We start from the raw sequence: 16,401 nt of genomic DNA, 5'->3' as shown, positions 1-16,401 counted from the left end.
CCCACCCCCGAATTGTCCAAGGGCAGGCTGGAAAGGGTTTGGAGCGGCCTGGGACAGTGGGAGGTATCCCTGACCATGGCAGAGGTGGAATAAAATGGGATTTTAGAGCTTTTCCAACGTAAACCATTCTCTAACTCCGCGCTTCCAGCAGCCGCCATATTCCCTGCAAACTACAGCTCCCAGCAGCACCCGCGAGAGGGGCGGGGCCAACCCGCCCATGCTCCAATCTCATTGGTCGCCATCCCGACAGGGCGGGCGGCGATTGGCTCTGGGCCACGCTCGTCAGCTGCGGGTGTGCGGCGCTCAGTGATGGCGGGCGGGCGGCGGGCGGCGGTGGCGGCGCTGCTGGCGTTGGGCTCGGTAGTGCTGGCGCTGGCGGCCACCGTCCTGCTCCGAGCCTTCGTCCTGCGAGCCCCGGCCGGGGTCCCGCGGCTCTGGGCACGGAGCGCCGGCACCGCCGCCCTCAGCGCCGGCGAGCGGCGGGAGCTCAAGGAGGCGCTGCGAGGTGAGGGGGCCCGAGCGCTGTGAGCCCCCCTCGCCCCGGGACTGGCCCCTCCTGAGGGGGGATCCAGGGCACGGGGGGACGGGTGTGCAGGCGGCCTCGCCCCAGGTGCTTTCCCTGGCAGGAACCGGGTGTTGGCTCCCGGCAGGACTAAGGAAGTGATTGAAAATCTCTGCTGGGCGCTGCTGAGGCCACACCTCGAGCGCCGTGTGCAGTTCTGGGCGCTGCAGTTCAGGAAGGGCTGGAGAATCCTGAGGGAGCTGGGAAGGGTTTGGAGAATCCTGAGGGAGCTGGGAAGGGTTTGGAGAATCCTGAGGGAGCTGGGAAGGGTTTGGAGAATCCTGAGGGAGCTGGGAAGGGTTTGGAGAATCCTGAGGGAGCTGGGAAGGGGCTGGAGCATCCTGAGGGAGCTGGGAAGGGTTTGGGGAATCCTGAGGGAGCTCAGAAGGGTTTGGAGAATCCTGAGGGAGCTCAGAAGGGTTTGGAGAATCCTGAGGGAGCTGGGAAGGCTCAGCCTGGAGAAAAGGAGGCTCAGGGGGAATTCCTGGCTCTGCACAAGTCCCTGCCAGGAGGGGACAGCCGGGGGGGATTTGGGATGTTATCGCAGGGAACAGGGACAGGAGGAGAGGGAACGGCCTCAGGCTGGGCCAGGGGAGGCTCAGCTCGGACAGCAGCAGGAATTTCCTCATGGAAAGGGCGGCCAGGCCTTGGAAGTGGCCAGGGAGGTTTGGAGTCCCCGTCCCTGGAGGTGGCAGCTGGAGGTGGCACTCAGGGCTCAGGGTGGGCATCGGGCACAGCTCGGACTCGCTGATCCCAGAGGGATTTTCCAGCCTCAGCCATCCTGGGGTTCTCCTGAGCCAGCTCTTGCCCTGTGTTGATTTTCTCCACCGTTTCCTGCGCGTACACACAGAACTTCACCAGACACCCGTGACGGCATTTCCAGACATCCCTTTGTCCACTGGATAAGACACTGTCAGGATTTTCTCCCTTTCTTGTTCTTGCTCAGCACTGCTGTGACCAGTCCTGGGCTGTTTGTGCTGTCTGACGTAGAAGATTTGAGGGGTTTAGCTCTCAGTAGGGCTGGCACTGTGCAGGAAACCACAATCTGGCACCAAGTGATAAAACCCTGTGTGTAAACCTCATACCTTGCTGGTTCGTAGGATTTATTGCCTAGCAGATCATGTTTGCATTCTTTTTTTAATGGGAAAATGAAGGCTCACAATAGATTTTTGTGTTAATTCATGAATCACACAACCTCAAAAGAATCCAAAACCTCTCCTGGCAGCTGCTGTTTGGAAAGGCAGCTGGGACTGAGTTATCCCCACGTTCTGCAGCACAGGGACTGGATGTTGGAGAACCTGTTTAAATGACACGGCAGACCAAAAGGGCCAACAAAAGCCCTGTCTGTTTATATAGATTAATTAACAGAGCAATATGGAGGTGTAATAACCATCACAACCTGCCTTACTCTTGAGAAGGAACCTTGGACTGCCAACTCAGCTGCCTGTCCAGCTGCCAGAGGAGTCTGTGGCTCTGGGGAATCAGATCACCCGAGCAAATTGCAGCTGCTCCTGGACAGTAGCATTTCTAACAATATCATTCAACACTTCAGCATGAAAAGTGGAGTCAAATTATCTGGAGAGATACCTTGGCTGAGCTGTTAGGAAATGCTGGTGGCTGCATGTGCACGGCCCAGCTGAAGCACGCCAGTCTTTTGTTGGGTCGTGGCAGCTCGTGCTGTGCTGTGAAATAATGTTTAAAGCCTGGAAAAACACTCAGGAACATAAATGTGTTTCCCCATTTGAAGTGCAGTTTGAGCTTTGTTTGATTTTGGTGCTGAGTGATTCCTGTTCTGTGTTTCTTTGAAGGGGCCATTAAAATCCCAACTGTGTCCAGGTCTCCAGAGGATTTGAATACAACTGCCATGGCAGAATTTGGGAGTTACATTCAGAAAGGTACTGAACTTTCAGCCTTGGCAATCTCTGCTGCTGTATTTCTATTTCATAAACAAATTGAAGAGAGCATGTGTCATTCCTGGATATAAGGGAAGAGATTTTTATATTTTTGCTGAAGAAAGGTCTGTCAGAAATGTCACACACATGTCCCCTCTGCGACAGTGGTTTGGCCCCAAAAGGCTTCTTGGAATGATGTTTTTTGGTGCTTGAGATCATTAAATGCCATAAAAAAAATAAAAAGAGGATGACTGCTGCTGCTTCAACCTGATTTCTTGGCAATTCCATCATTGCTCCCTGCAAAAGAGCTGCAGCACTGCTGAACAAGAATTCTGGTTTTTTTTTTAGGAAAGTTTCAAACCCCAAGTATGAGAACTTGTATTTCTCTGCTATGTCTTATTTACAATTCCCCCCCGATGCTACCTAGGTGGCAACTCTGTGAAATAATGCTAAAATTGGCCATTATTGTTAATTTTTACTTTTACATGCATCTTTAATTTTTATTGTTTGTTTTTTCTTAACAGTCTTCCCAGCTGTATTTTCTTCAAAGTTCATCCAACATGAAATTGTTGGGAAATACAGCCACCTGTTTACAGTTCAGGGCTCTGCCCCTGGCCTGCTGCCCTACATGCTGCTGGCACACATGGATGTGGTGCCTGCTCCCCAGGAGGGCTGGGATTTCCCTCCTTTCTCGGCTGCAGAGCACCAGGGTTTCATCTACGGGCGAGGAACACTGGATAACAAAAACTCTGCCATCGTACGTGTGCTTGGTAATGTCCTTCCACAGAGACACAGCCTGGCAAGGGCCGAGGGGAGCAATCCATCCTCTTGGAATTCACTGTGTTGTCTCTCTCACCCCGCTTTCTGTTAGGGATAAATTCCAAGTCCTGCAGTTTTCTCCCAACTTTTCCTGGAGATGGAGCGGTGTGACCGCTGTTACTGAAGAAAAGAGGGTTAAAACTCGTGAAGCATCAGGAGAATCCCGTTCACAGATGCAGATGTATTTGGTTAAATGCCAGTTCAAAGTTTTATGGCACAGGTGGCCACAGAAGCTGTGGCTGCCCCATCCCTGGGGGTGTCCAAGGCCAGGCTGGAGCAGCCTGGGACAGTGGAAATTTCCCTGCCTGTGGCACTGGCTGAGCTTTAAGATCCCTTCCAACCCAAACCATTCCATAATTCTCTGTCAAATGCTGTGTTTGAGACCAGGGATAGATCTTTTCCTTTTTCCTAGGTGTCACAGAAGCATTCCAAGCCAAAACCGGCCCTTTGAAAAGGATTGAGTTTCAAATTAAACATTGTTTATTTAATAGGATAGACAAACAACCCTGCATCTTTCATGCAGCCTGCGGCAGAACAAAGAGCTTTTGTACTAAACACATTTGGGAGGAATGGATTCAGGAAAGATTGATCTGGGAAAGATTTCTCATTGGGAAAAGCTGATGGAAAAATTAACAAGGAAATTGTCCCTTTGTGACTTTAATGATGACTTCCATGGCAGCCCTGTGTTTAAATTTGAGATGTTTAGTGTCACACAGGCCACATTCCTATAAAGTTCCAGGATATTTAATCATCAATTTCAAAGCCTTGAAACTTAAAAGTTTAGGTTGGTGCTTCATTCTGCTGTGAGCTGCACAAGTAACTCCACAAATGGCCAAAAAAAAAATAAAAAAATCAGCAATTTCAGTGAACATGGCAAAAAATGGGTGTTGACAATGTAGAGGTGTGATATGTGACAAATTGAGTAAGTTAAATTGGAGAAGAGAGATGGAATAATAAAGAAAATTGGTTTTTTTAATATATATATTGCCCTAGCAAATGGTAGATTTAATTTCTAATTCTTCAGATTAAGTTTTTTGTTCTGTTTCTGTCATCTTGGCACTTCTTGTACAAAACATTCTTCTCCTTAAACTCCCTGGGTTTGGTAGCTCCAGTGAGAGCCCGTCTGGGTGTGTGAGAGGCACTTTAGGGAACAGTGAATTCCCTGGATGATTCTGACTCTGTGGGCTCCCTGTGCAGTTTGTTTGAACCAGCTGCTCTGTGTTTCACCTCCCTACCCTGACACTGTGGCACCTGTCAGAGCACTGTGGATCAAAACCACTGCAGTGTCTTTTCCAAGGAATGGGAATATCCTCAGTGGGAGCTGTAGGAATCAAGGCTTAGCTGTGAGCAGCACAAGGGCTGTGAAAGCATCGCTGTTCTCTTCCATCACACTGCATTCTGTTGCATTTATTCTCATTATTACCACACAGGGATGGTTCAGCACCTTCTGCTTTTCCTGCAGGGCATCCTGCAAGCTCTGGAATTTCTGCTGAGGAGGAATTACAGACCCCGCCGCTCGTTCTACGTTGGCATTGGCCACGATGAGGAGGTATTTTCTTTCCTTTCCTTGAAACAACAATCTGTTCACATTGTTCCTGTAGGTAACAAGGCTTAATTTTGAAACATTGTTTAGCTGGAAGGTCTTTCCTGTTTTTCTTGGTTCTGTGGGGAGATACTATGTCAGGCCCCAGGTCACAGTTATGGATTGATTGCTTGGCTTGGAGTGACATTCACAAAGGGTTTGGTGTGATGAGCAAAGAGAAAAGAACACCGGAGGGTGTCGCTTCAAATTCTTTTCTGCAAGGAAGGTGCAGCAGGAATCCAATTTTGGAGACAGGAAAAGCTGGGTTGAGATTCACATGGCTGTGCCAAATGTTCAGGAGGAACTGGCAAAAATGTTCCAGTGGTACAGAGAGACAAGGGAGGTGGGTTTGGTTATGCACTGTCAAAATAGACAAAGAAGTATTAATAGTTGAAATAAATAGGTCTGCAATTGCTGATCTGTGGAGTTTATAGCTCTGAGATATCAAAATGAAAGCAGCAGTCAGTGACTCATCAATGAGAGCACTCCTTACCATGCATATAAATTCATCTGCTATCAGGCCATTAACAATCTGCCGTTAATTTTCCTGGAGGAATCTTTCATGGTTGCTCTGGAGCCGTTCCCCAGGGCATTTTGTGCATTCCTTGTGCTGTAGCCAACAGCAAGATGTTTTCCAGTTTTCCTCCCAATGTTCTGGCTGGATCTGATCAGTTCCTCTGCCTGGATTCCACAGGTGTCTGGTCTGAAGGGGGCAAGGAAAATTGCAGCTCTGCTGGAAGCCAGAGGAGTGAAACTCTCCTTCCTGCTGGACGAGGGGAGTGCAGTGCTGGATGGGATCATTGCAGGGGTGAAGAAGCCAGTGGCTATGTAAGAGTGACCACCATGATTCATTTTCAGTCATTAATTAGTGATAAATGCCATCGTTGATGTCATTACAGAGTGTTTCCAAGACGTGTGGCCGTGCTGCTGGAGCTGCAGCAGTGGCACAGAGTGCAGGGCAGGGACCTTCAGCCTCTGCCTGCTGTCCATCACAGCCATGCTAACAGAGGCACAGTGTTCCACTGAGCATTTTAATTCCGTGCTCACAGCACTGCTTAACCCAGGCATCAGTCCTGCAGAGATCTAAATACTGTGTTAATGATTTGTTGTTGCTGCTGGAGTGGTTTTTATCATACTAAAACTATGCAGAGTAATTATTTTTATCTATACACTCTGTGCGTGTGTGTTTGGAATTGCATTAGTCATTTATTTGTTAATTCATTGATTAATTTATCATTGTCCAGGATTGCTGTCACAGAAAAAGGTTCAATGACACTGAACTTCACTGTGGAAAAAGAACCAGGACATTCATCCTTTCCTCCTAAGGAGACAAGTATTGGCATTCTGGCAGCAGCCATGTCCAGGTGAGAGCTTCCCTGTCACCCAGTGTCAAACACAGTCAAACAAACTCCTAAATCACTGATATGCGACTTTAACTATTTGTGTTTAGAGTCTTTTTCAAATTGCTGTTCTATATTTGAAATTGCAGTTTGTAGCTCACTTTAAAGGGCAGAAATGCAATTCCCAGCCAAGGAACAATTGCCAGGTGTCTGCAGAGTCTCTGCACTTCAGCTGTTCCAAGTGTCAGCCACTTCTCTAAAAGCAAGACGAGTGCTGTCTGCCCTAATTTACTCTGTAGCAGCAGAGATTCCTTTGTTTGGGTGGCAGGGTTTCTCTGGAATTCCTTCCTGCACATCCCTGCTACCTCAGCTGGGAATTCTCCAAGCCAGTGAACATGGAATAGTCATAATGTGACTGCAGAAATCATCTCTTTACATCTCTGTGTAGATACCAAATTGGGAAAGAAATAGATATTTTAGACAAACTGAGTATGTGCAGACATGGTGAGATTTGTGTGCTATTTTTCTGGTTTTCCATGTATTTATAGGAGCCAGGCTTTGGGATTTTTTTCAGCTGTTTCTCCGAGGAAATCTTTGCACGTGACTGGAATGCCCAGAAATCTGCAGAGCTGTGCTTGCACATTTACTTACCAGGAGAGCAGAGTGTGATTGCATCTCCAATAACAGGGATACATTTCACAAATCAGATTCCTGACATCCTTCTGGAGCAATAACAGCCAGAGAATTGGTTTTTTACCTTTTGAATGTTGATTTGTTTTGTAGGCTGGAGCAGAATCCCTTGCGCAACCTGTTTGGCTACGGACCAGAGCTCATGACTATGGAGCACCTCGCAGCAGAGGTGAGGAGAGAAGCAGGATTTCATTCCCAAATTTCCATAAGAGTAACCCAGTGAAGAATTTAGAGAATTTAGAATTTAGAGAAAGGATAAAAAAAGCTGTTTTTTCTCCCAGATTATTGTTTCTGCTGGAATTGTTTTGTCCATATTCAAGTGACTCCACCGCGCTCTTGACAAATAAAAACTTTCTGATTCATGGTTTTGTTTCTTCCCCTTAGTTCAAGTTTCCCCTCAACATCATCATGAGCAATTTGTGGCTGTTCTCACCTATTGTCAGCAGGTAAGAAAAGAGATCCTTGATAAACATTCCCAGCCTCTCACCCTTAAAAGATGAAGGGTTTTCCAGTCTTCCCAGGAAATCAGTTATTTTATAGTTCAGATAATTCGGTGGTTTCCTGTTAATAACCACTTCATTAATTGAATAAACCATCATTCAGCTTATTGCCTGTAGAATTATGGTGCTTATTTTTTAGCAATATTCAACTTACTTGAAAAATTCTGTTTGTTTGTTTCTATTTTTGTAGAGTCCTTGCCTGGAAACCTTCCACCAATGCCTTGATCCGAACAACCACTGCAGTCACCCTGTTTAATGCAGGAATCAAGGTACTTTGGGATTTTTCTTCAAGTAATTATGATGAGAAGATCAAGACATTTAATTTCCACCTATTTATATCCAGTTTTAAGATCAGTGTGGGCCCTGTGTGGTGCCACAGTCTCATTCTTACCTCAGATGTGTCTTGGATTTGGCTGCAGTTGCAAACCACTTCCTTTCAGAAGCAGCTGGTCTCTGTCCACCACTGTTCAAATTGTTAATATTTTAGAATGTTAATATTTTAGAACCACAAGAAAATGTGGTTTCTGCATAATCCTACAAAGTATCAAAGGCAATATTTGAAACTGCCACAGTCACAAACACTTCCCTGGCCCAGCCATTTGTAGCAGGGGTCTGGGGTTTGCCCCAGGTGGTTTAAATGTGCACCTTGAACTGAGAGATAACAGCCAGATCCTGGCCTGATAAGGAACTGGAGCTGTCCAAAAATGCTGGAGCCCTGGCAAATAAACAGGCTGTGTTTGGTGTGTCCCTGAAAGAATCTGTGTCTGAAAAGCATCACTGGACAGGCAAAGATGCAGTGGCTGAACAGTGACACGGAGTGGCCAGGAGGAAAGTGACACCCTGGTTTCTCGGGGTTTTTTCTAAAGATTACACACGATTTTGTTTAACAAAGCTGTAAATATTCAGTCTGTAGATAGGAAGAGTTACACATTCAATAAAAATCATTTGTTAAGTGACTTACGTTTACCCAAACATGAAGCATGTAATGTGACAATGAAAGAAAAATATCACTTTAAAAAAAAAAAATAAAATCCAGAGTTTTTGACTTTCTCAGTATAAATTTTCTGAAGGGAGAGAAAAACTTTGATGTAAGTAACAACTAACTTCATTTTTATTTATTTGACAAATATTTCTTTGTGTATTTATCTGCATTTTAGATAAGATTTACGGTGTTTTAACACAGAAGGAGACATCACACGTGGAGGAAACAGTGATGCATCTGAGGCCTGCAGTTGAGCAGTTTGAGTTTGCATTTGGAGTTTCATTCTGGTTTTCACTGCCTTTTAAACTTTGGCCCTTCCTTTTTTCCAGGTGAACGTCATCCCTTCCTCTGCGAGAGCCACGGTGAACTTCAGGATCCACTCAGCCGAGACGGCTGCTGAGGTATCTCAGATCTCCTCATGCCAAGGAGCACGTGGATCATCTGTGATGCTGAATGGGAGCCTTGGCTTTGTGACCTGGCAGAGTCTGGGGATCCTGCACACTTCAGGAGCTCTGACAGGCCTGGCCAGCCCAGGGCAGCTGTGAAACATTCTCAGTACAAATCTTCCCTCCCCAAGCCTTTGCTGGAAGTTTCTCTCTCTGGAAGCTTTTTCTGGAATATTTGATGCCATAATTTCCAAGAGCAGCAGGCTGAGCACTTGCCCTTCAGGGCTGAAGCAGTTCAGAAGTACCTTGAGACAATGATGTGCATCTGGTTAAAACATTCAGCTGAAGCATCAGCCATGCACTCAGAAGAGGAAGAGAGACTGACACACCTTCAGTCTGTTTGCAGCCACAACTGACAGTTCACAGACAGATGTCTTCTGGAAAGCTGAACATCTGCTGATGTCTCTAAGGGCTGCTTTCTCATTTCTTGTGCTCATTTTGTCTCTATGTTTCACCCACAGGTGCTGGAGGCAGTCAGGAACACCATTGCTGATGACAGGGTGAAGATTGATGTGGTGGAGGCCTTTGACCCCCTGCCCATCAGTCCTTGGGATGAGCAGACATTTGCAATCCATATTTTTCAAAGAACCATCCTGGACACTTTCCCAGATGTTGACAGTGTAGTCCCAGGTGACAGCAGGCACATGATGATGATTGTTTCCTCTTCTGCTTTTCCCTCCCCCAGCACTGCCTTGTTTCCATTTGCTGTGTACTCCTCCACCCCAGCTGTTAACTACTGGAAACAGCTGTTTTTTCCTCTTTTTATTCCGTTCCCTCTTTATGCTTTAAAAGTTTTGATGTTGTTTTTTAGTAGTGGAAGTAAAAAAGCAAACAGGAAGCTGACAGAAACAATGAGCCTTGACTTGGGCTCTCTGCACATACAAAGAAATCTCTTCAGGGAAGAAAGGAATTGTGAGGGAGAGGAGGAGGTCTTGCTTTAGCTTCTTCTTTTATTGTTTTCATAGCTGGCAAAGCCATTCCTGCTTTTCTGTATTGTTCCTTATGATCCCAGCCCCTTCCCCTTTTTTTTGCAGCTCCTTCCTAGCTCTGTAGTTGTTGGATTGAAGTTTGAAGCTTAAATTTTTGGGGAGGCTGAGTGTCAAGGCTCACTTGTTAGGGCGAGTTGTGTGTTCAGCTCTATTCCTGAAGCAGAGAATGTTCTCCAGGATGCACCAATCCATGTTTGCAGTGCAGGACTGTCATCATTTGCTTTTCCTCTCTCCTGGGGAAAGGTGGGTCACTTTTTAACATTCAGTTGTTCCTCTCCCGCAGAACAAACCTGAGGTTTGTTTTCCAGGCACGTGCATCGGAAACACGGACAGCAGGCACTTCACCAACATCACCAAGGCCATTTACAGGTTCAACCCTCTGCTCCTCAAACAGGATGATCTCCCCAGGTACTGAGCACGAGGGCAGCTCTTGGGGTGGGCCCAGAGAAACAGAAGATCCATGAGCAGAGGGCAGGAGGAAACCCAGCCTTGAGTACCTTGGCCTCAGATGCTGTCAGGCCACCCATTTCCTGCAGATTTGGGTGCTGGGAGTGGAAATCACCCTGGGATAGAGTCAGCCCTGGCTCCTCGTTCCTTCAAATGCAGGCAGGAGCCATTTAGTGCTTGATTCAGTGGTGCTGAGCAGATCCTTTGTGTGCTGCAGCAGTGTGAGAGGAGGTGGTGTGGTGGCTGGCCTTGTCCTGCAGATTTATCCACGTATTTGGACACTTGCCACTCTGAATTGATTTGAAATTTCCTGCAGTTACGTGATAACAACATCATCATTAAGGGATTGTTTGCTTATTTAGATTTCCTGTTTTATTGAGGTGCAGATGATGCAGGAGTTGAGTGTCCTGGCTGTACAGGACAGTGACAGAAATGGCCAAGAAAGGGGCCATTAGGATTATTTCCAGATTAGAGTTTTAGATGTTTTCCAGACATAGATGCTGGGCTCTGAGCCTTTGAATCAGTAAATTTGGGTTGGTTACAGTGCAGTTTTTGGTCTGTATTGCTGGGTTTTTCTGTTGTGCACTGCTTTATGAAGTCAACAGCCAAGCAGGATGCTGGGTGTGTGCACTTGGGTCAGAAATTGCCCCTGGACTGAAAAATGTCTTTCTTCTTTTAGGATCCATGGGTTGAATGAGAGAATCTCCATTGAGAATTACGAGAAACAGGTGGAGTTTCTCTTTCAGCTGATCAAGAACTGTGACATTGAGACACTTCCAGAACCCCACGCCAACTCCCACGAGCTCTGAGAGACTCCTGAGAGGAGCAGCTGCAGGTGGACTCGGGGACAGAAGGGGTTGAAGATCCATTTGTGTTTTGTGTATTGAGCTACAGCTGGAATTTGGGGGTTTTTTTTTTATATTGTGGTTTACATACAGGTGGGAACCTGGCAAACCCCAACAAATAACCCTGATTTCTGCTCTCCGTGGTCTGATGTGCAGCCATTAATCTGACACTAATTATTTTTCAGCACTTTAAGCCTCTGAAATTTGTAATCACTAAAATCTAAGGTCTAACCAGCAGTCACTCAGCACCAGGTGAATCATCTTGTGTGCTTCTGACAAACTCATTTTTTATGGTGAGTGGATCTTTCTCAGGTGAGGTGTCTGCCAGGAGCTCAGGGGGAGGTTTTGTGACTTGGTGACAGGGTTCCTCTCACTGGTACAGCCACACTGACAGGTTCTTGCACTGCTGCTGGGCATGGGCTGCTTCCCAGGGGATTTTCCCAGGGGATTCTCCCAAGTTACTTCCCAGGGAATGCTCTCACCAGCATCCCTGGCACTCTGAGCCAGTGCAAGTGTTCACTCCCATGGCTGCACTGATTTCTGACTCTAATTTCAGCTGCTCCAGAACTTGTATGTCGTTGTAACTGAGGAGGTGTTGAAAACTTCCCTTCCCATCATTTTAGTGATTATTTTTTTTCCCTCCCTGACTCGTGGTGTGGCTCAAGGTGTCTTGTACAACTGGGTGTCAGAATAAGGGATTGCAGCTTTAAATTAGGAATTCAGTCCCTGTTGTCTGCTCGTCTCTTTTCTCACTGAATCAGTTTAAGCTTCTCCTTTGCTCTTCTGAGAACCTGATTGTGAAAGATGGGAAGCCCTTCAGTTTCTCCCAGGTCAGAGGGGTCAGAGGTTTGTTCCTTCACTCAGTGCAAGCCATTTCCACTTTCCTGCTCAGTTTTTTGGGAATCCTGGGATAGGCAGGCCATGGATGTTGACTCTGCTTCATCTTGCACTTCTTGCCTACCTGTGACAGCACTAAAGTGTTCAGCGTTCTTTTGACCTTAACAGCTGGGGTTACCAGTATTAATTAGACAAGTAATTTATTTAATCAGTTAATTAAATTAATTCTATCAGTAAATAGTTACCAATGTGGTGTTAGCCAAAGAAAAGCCTGAAAGCTGCTGTGTGACAGTGCTGCAGGGACCAGCACAGCTCCTCCTGCTGCACAGACATTGTTCAGAACTTAAATTATGCACTGGAATGGGTGGATGTTCTGCTCTAAATTCATACTGTGAAATCTGCTGGAATGTACAGGAAATACCCTGAAATGTATCCTGAAAAACACTGATGGAGCTGTGATTCCAATTCTTTCCGTTCACCGTTCTCTTATTTATTTGTAGTCTGATCTTATCACTGTGGCCAGAGGGCTCCAACTCTATCAGCCACTGAATAATTGAAACAAAACTGACAGTTTCATCTAATAAAATGAGGAATGTGAATTCTTTTCTGATGATTATTTAGTCTTTTTATGTAGCTGTGTAATTGCAGTGAAGTCATTCCCACACCTGAGCAATCCATAAAGTTTCCATCAAAACAAACCCACCTATTTTCCAGCCAGCTTTAATCTTTGCTCCCTTTTCTGCACAAAAATCAGCTCAGCCTGGCCAGGCATTGTTGGGCAGTAAATAGTTTGCATCTTTTCTGGTTTGCTGCACTTTGTGATTTGTTCAGCCACGTGTCTGTGGCTCTTTTGTGGAGGTGTCACTGCTCCTGTGAACTCCTGTGTGCAGGCACAGCAAAAGTGATGTGTGGGCACAGCACTGAATGGAGCCCAGCCCTGGCAGTGGGAGGTGCAGAGAAGGGGTTGTTGTTGTTGCTTTTTCTCTGGCAAATCTCTGTAAAACTGAATTTAAAGCCTTTGCTTTGGCTGTGGCTGTATGGGGTCAGTATTGTTTAACAGCTGATGGTTGTGCTGCCAGTCAGAGGGACTGGAAAAATGGGAAAACAGGGAGAAAATGGGAAAAATCTCATGAGAGAGCACAGGTTATGAAAATCCTGACCTGGATCACGCTGCTGTGGTGTGGAAGGAGGGATCTGTTACCTGTTGTACCAGCAAATGTGTCCTAAAGACATAAAGCATCCTATATATTCTGTAATCTTCCCCCAAGCAAAAACCCCCTCACTTCTGTTGTGCTGAGGATTGTTTCTTTACAGGAAGAAGATTCATTTTGCTGCTGAAGGAAAAGTGAAGGGCAGAGGGTGCTGGGAAGGCAGGGCTGGGTTTGGCAGCTCCTGAGTCAATGTGTGCCATGAGATTTGGCTGGGGCAGCTCCTTGCAGAGCTCATTAAGTGCTGCTCATCAGTCAGGGCTGGGATCTCGCAGTGCCTCTGCACCAGGGACGTGCTCAGCAGAGCTTTGCTGCAACCTCAGGGGCCACTAAAATGCGTTTTCCCAGTCACTTCTGATTATCTGTTCTTTTTCCGTGGGGCAGCTTTGCCTTCATGTTCTTAAGCCTCTTCATTTTATCACATTTGCTGACAAATTGTTTGACACAATTCCACTCAATGTTTGGTGTGTGCACACCCCTCCTGCCAGGACAAGTCTCTTCCTACCCCATTTCACTGTCCCAGATGTTCCTGAGGATGTCACTTAGTTCCTAAGTGGGGTGTAAAATTCACATAAATAGTAAGAATAATATGAATGATGCCTTTTCTGTTAAGATCACCTCCAGCCTTGCATGGTGTGAGCAGCTACTGGAGAATGCCAAGCACATGATGAAAACACAGATTAACGACTCCAGGGCTATTCTTTTTGTGTTGTAGTGAGTCACTGTGCCTCGAGCAGGGAGAGCAATTACCTCTGACTCACAGAAAGAAGGAAGAGCCTGATTTTCTGCTCTGAATTCAGGTAACTCAGTCACATTGACAGCTACATTTGAGCACTGTGTTAACCCAGTTCCAGTGTGTGTTACATCCATAGCAACTTCCTTTTTCCCCTGCTTTTCCCCAAGTCTGCAGCGCTGATGTTTTTGTGCCAGCAGTGACTCAAGGGGAGGTGTTGCAGTTGTCAGGCTGCTGTGGGCCAGCTGAGCTGGGCCTGCTACAGCCTGGAGAAAAGGTCACATCCCACACCTGCATTTTCTAAAGAAAGCTCTGTTGCTGGGCTCTCTTTAATAGAACTTGGTTTATTTTCAGCCCCAAGTGGCCGTGGGGAGTTCAGGCTCGGAGCTGGAGGAACAAGGTGTTTACAGAGTTGTTTCCTCCAGCTTTGCATTTGACACTTGGATTCTTGGCTCCTCTTTTGCTATTTCGTTTGATATTCCGTGGAGCTGCTGAAATCCATTTTCTCCAGCAGGTGCTGTGAAAATTCCCCTGGATCAGTGCTGTGGAGTGAGACATCCAGTGAGAATCTGGAGGCTGCTCAGCCTCAGTGGTGCCCTTTGCTTTTAGAGAGGAGCATTCCTCACCTGCAGCTCAGCCTGTAACCCTGAACTCTCTGCTTTTCAGTGCTTTTCACCCTGCTGCTTCAACCCTGCACAAATTCCTGCCAATCTATTCAGTCCTTGCTGGTGCTCTGGAAGTTTTACAGAATTTTTGTCCCTTCAGTCCCAAATTCAGGCTCTTGAATCAACCATTTAGAGATGTGCTGCTGTGAGGTCTGTGCAGCGTTGGCAGCTCTGTGCCACCATCCCAGGGCCTGCAGTGGGGCAGAAGGGCTGCCCAGGGGATGATTTTCCTGGCTGAGCAGCTCGGGGAGGGCTGTGTGACGCTGGAGCAGGGGCTTGGCTCGGCTTTCCGCTCCCACAGCTTCCCGGGGCAGCGGGAGGCTGAGATAAAGGGCTCAGCGTGGTGGGGAAGGGAGGGCCCTGCTCCCTGCAGATCCCTCTGCTGATTGCAGAGCTGATCTCAGAGCTGTGGTGGGGGGCCCAGAGGAAGCTGCAGTCACTTCTCAGCAGGAAGGAAAATGACCACATGGCAGGGTGGTTAGAGCAGGGGGTAGGGGACAAAGGGAAAACGCTGTTTGGCACTCAGGGATTTGCCCTGGGGCAGGGGGGGGTCTTACAAGCCACATTCAAATCATGCAGCTTTTCCCAGGGTGCTTTTCATGCCTCTTTTAATTAATATTTTTAACCCAGCACAATGGTGTGGTTTATTGCAGCCCTGTAAATACTCAGATCAGTTGAAGGCTGTGTCTGGTCTTGATGCTCCTGTGGAGGGGCTTGGGTCAGATATTCTGGATCTGATATCCTTCCACTTGGATTTTTAGATGTTGGTACTGCAGGACTGCCTTGTTGTATGCAAACATGTTAATCCAAAATCCTCTTTGGGATTTTGGGAAGTGAGAGGGTCTTCATGGAGCAGGAAATAGGGAAGAATTAAGAGATTATCATGTCTTTTTTTTATCATCACTCTCTGGTCTGGCCAGCCTTGTGGTATCAGTGTTTTCTTCAGCCTGATTGTGACTGTAAATGAATTCCCTGACAGCCTATAACTGGAACAAAGCTGACATGTGAGGCACATCCCCGGTGGCTCCATGACAGGTGTCCCTGTCCCTGCTGTCCCACCGGATCCGCTGCCCCTGTGGAACACAGGAAAGCCAGGCCCAGGTGCTCTCACGTGGGAGGGACCTGCCAGGGGCTGCCCTGTGTTTGTCACAGCAGGCCCAGCACGTGGGGGACACAGGAACACAGCTGGGACCTTGGAAAAAAGGATGGAGATGGGTTTGTTTGCTTCCAGGCTGGCAAAACAGAACTTCCTGATCTGCACTTCTCCCCCAGCTCAGGGCCAGCTGCTGGCGTTGTGTCCTGCCCTCGTGAGCCGCCTGTGCCCTGCAGTGACATCTGAAGGGACAAATCCTGCTCCATAACCTGCTCAGGGTTGTTTTCCTGCTGAGATTCCTGCTTGTGAGGAATGAAGAACCCCATTCCTTCAGGATCCTGGCTCAGAAGCAGCTGGGGCTCCATTAGGATCTGTGACAGGCAGTGGTGGAGCCAGGACAGGGAGCAAAGGCACCTCTCAGGGCACTGACATTTCTGTATCAGGACTTTTTGAGTGACTTTGGCCAAACCTTTTGATTCTGTTGGATTCTCCTGTGAAAGGGCCCCCTGAGGCTATTCCTGAGTGCTGGCCCAGGGCTGGGCAGCTCAGTCCTGCCAGGATCACGTGGCTGCTGTAAAACACATGGGCACGACATTCCATGAGACATTCCACGATCCAGCACAGCTCAGTGCTCAACTCCTTCCTTTCCAAACATTTTTGTTGCTTTTGCTACCTGCTCCCTGCAATTGGAAACCCAATTTCCTGCCCTTTCATCCTCTGCTTTTTTGATCTCAGCCTCGCTGGTGGGGGGAGTTTTATCTATTTCTGTTT

The 16,401-nt window shown here is 47.2% G+C and overlaps 1 protein-coding gene across 2 annotated transcripts; it reads left to right on the top strand.

Annotated features, from left to right (window-relative positions):
• The first annotated feature begins 225 nt into the window (after nt 1-225).
• Nucleotides 226-12,530, top strand: PM20D1 (peptidase M20 domain containing 1). 2 transcript variants are annotated; one of them, XM_023941886.2, is made up of 13 exons: nt 226-505; nt 2,371-2,457; nt 2,979-3,211; nt 4,736-4,822; nt 5,550-5,683; nt 6,100-6,219; nt 6,979-7,054; nt 7,270-7,331; nt 7,576-7,654; nt 8,697-8,768; nt 9,275-9,443; nt 10,111-10,210; nt 10,929-12,530. In XM_023941886.2, exons 1-13 carry the CDS (start codon nt 310-312, stop codon nt 11,056-11,058), a joined length of 1,545 nt encoding a protein of 514 aa, XP_023797654.2. In that variant the 5' UTR covers nt 226-309; the 3' UTR covers nt 11,059-12,530. The 2 variants fall into 2 exon arrangements, with proteins under 2 accessions (XP_023797654.2, XP_086717762.1); XM_086861636.1 differs by having other exon boundaries at nt 234-505; nt 2,979-3,224.
• Nucleotides 12,531-16,401: the final 3,871 nt, after the last annotated feature.

Source organism: Cyanistes caeruleus, chromosome 24 (genome assembly GCF_971803275.1).
Source record: "Cyanistes caeruleus chromosome 24, bCyaCae1.hap1.1, whole genome shotgun sequence".
Classification (NCBI taxonomy): Eukaryota; Metazoa; Chordata; class Aves; order Passeriformes; family Paridae; genus Cyanistes; species Cyanistes caeruleus.
Note: the sequence above shows the minus strand (reverse complement) of the source record. Positions and strands in the feature narration are given on the sequence as shown.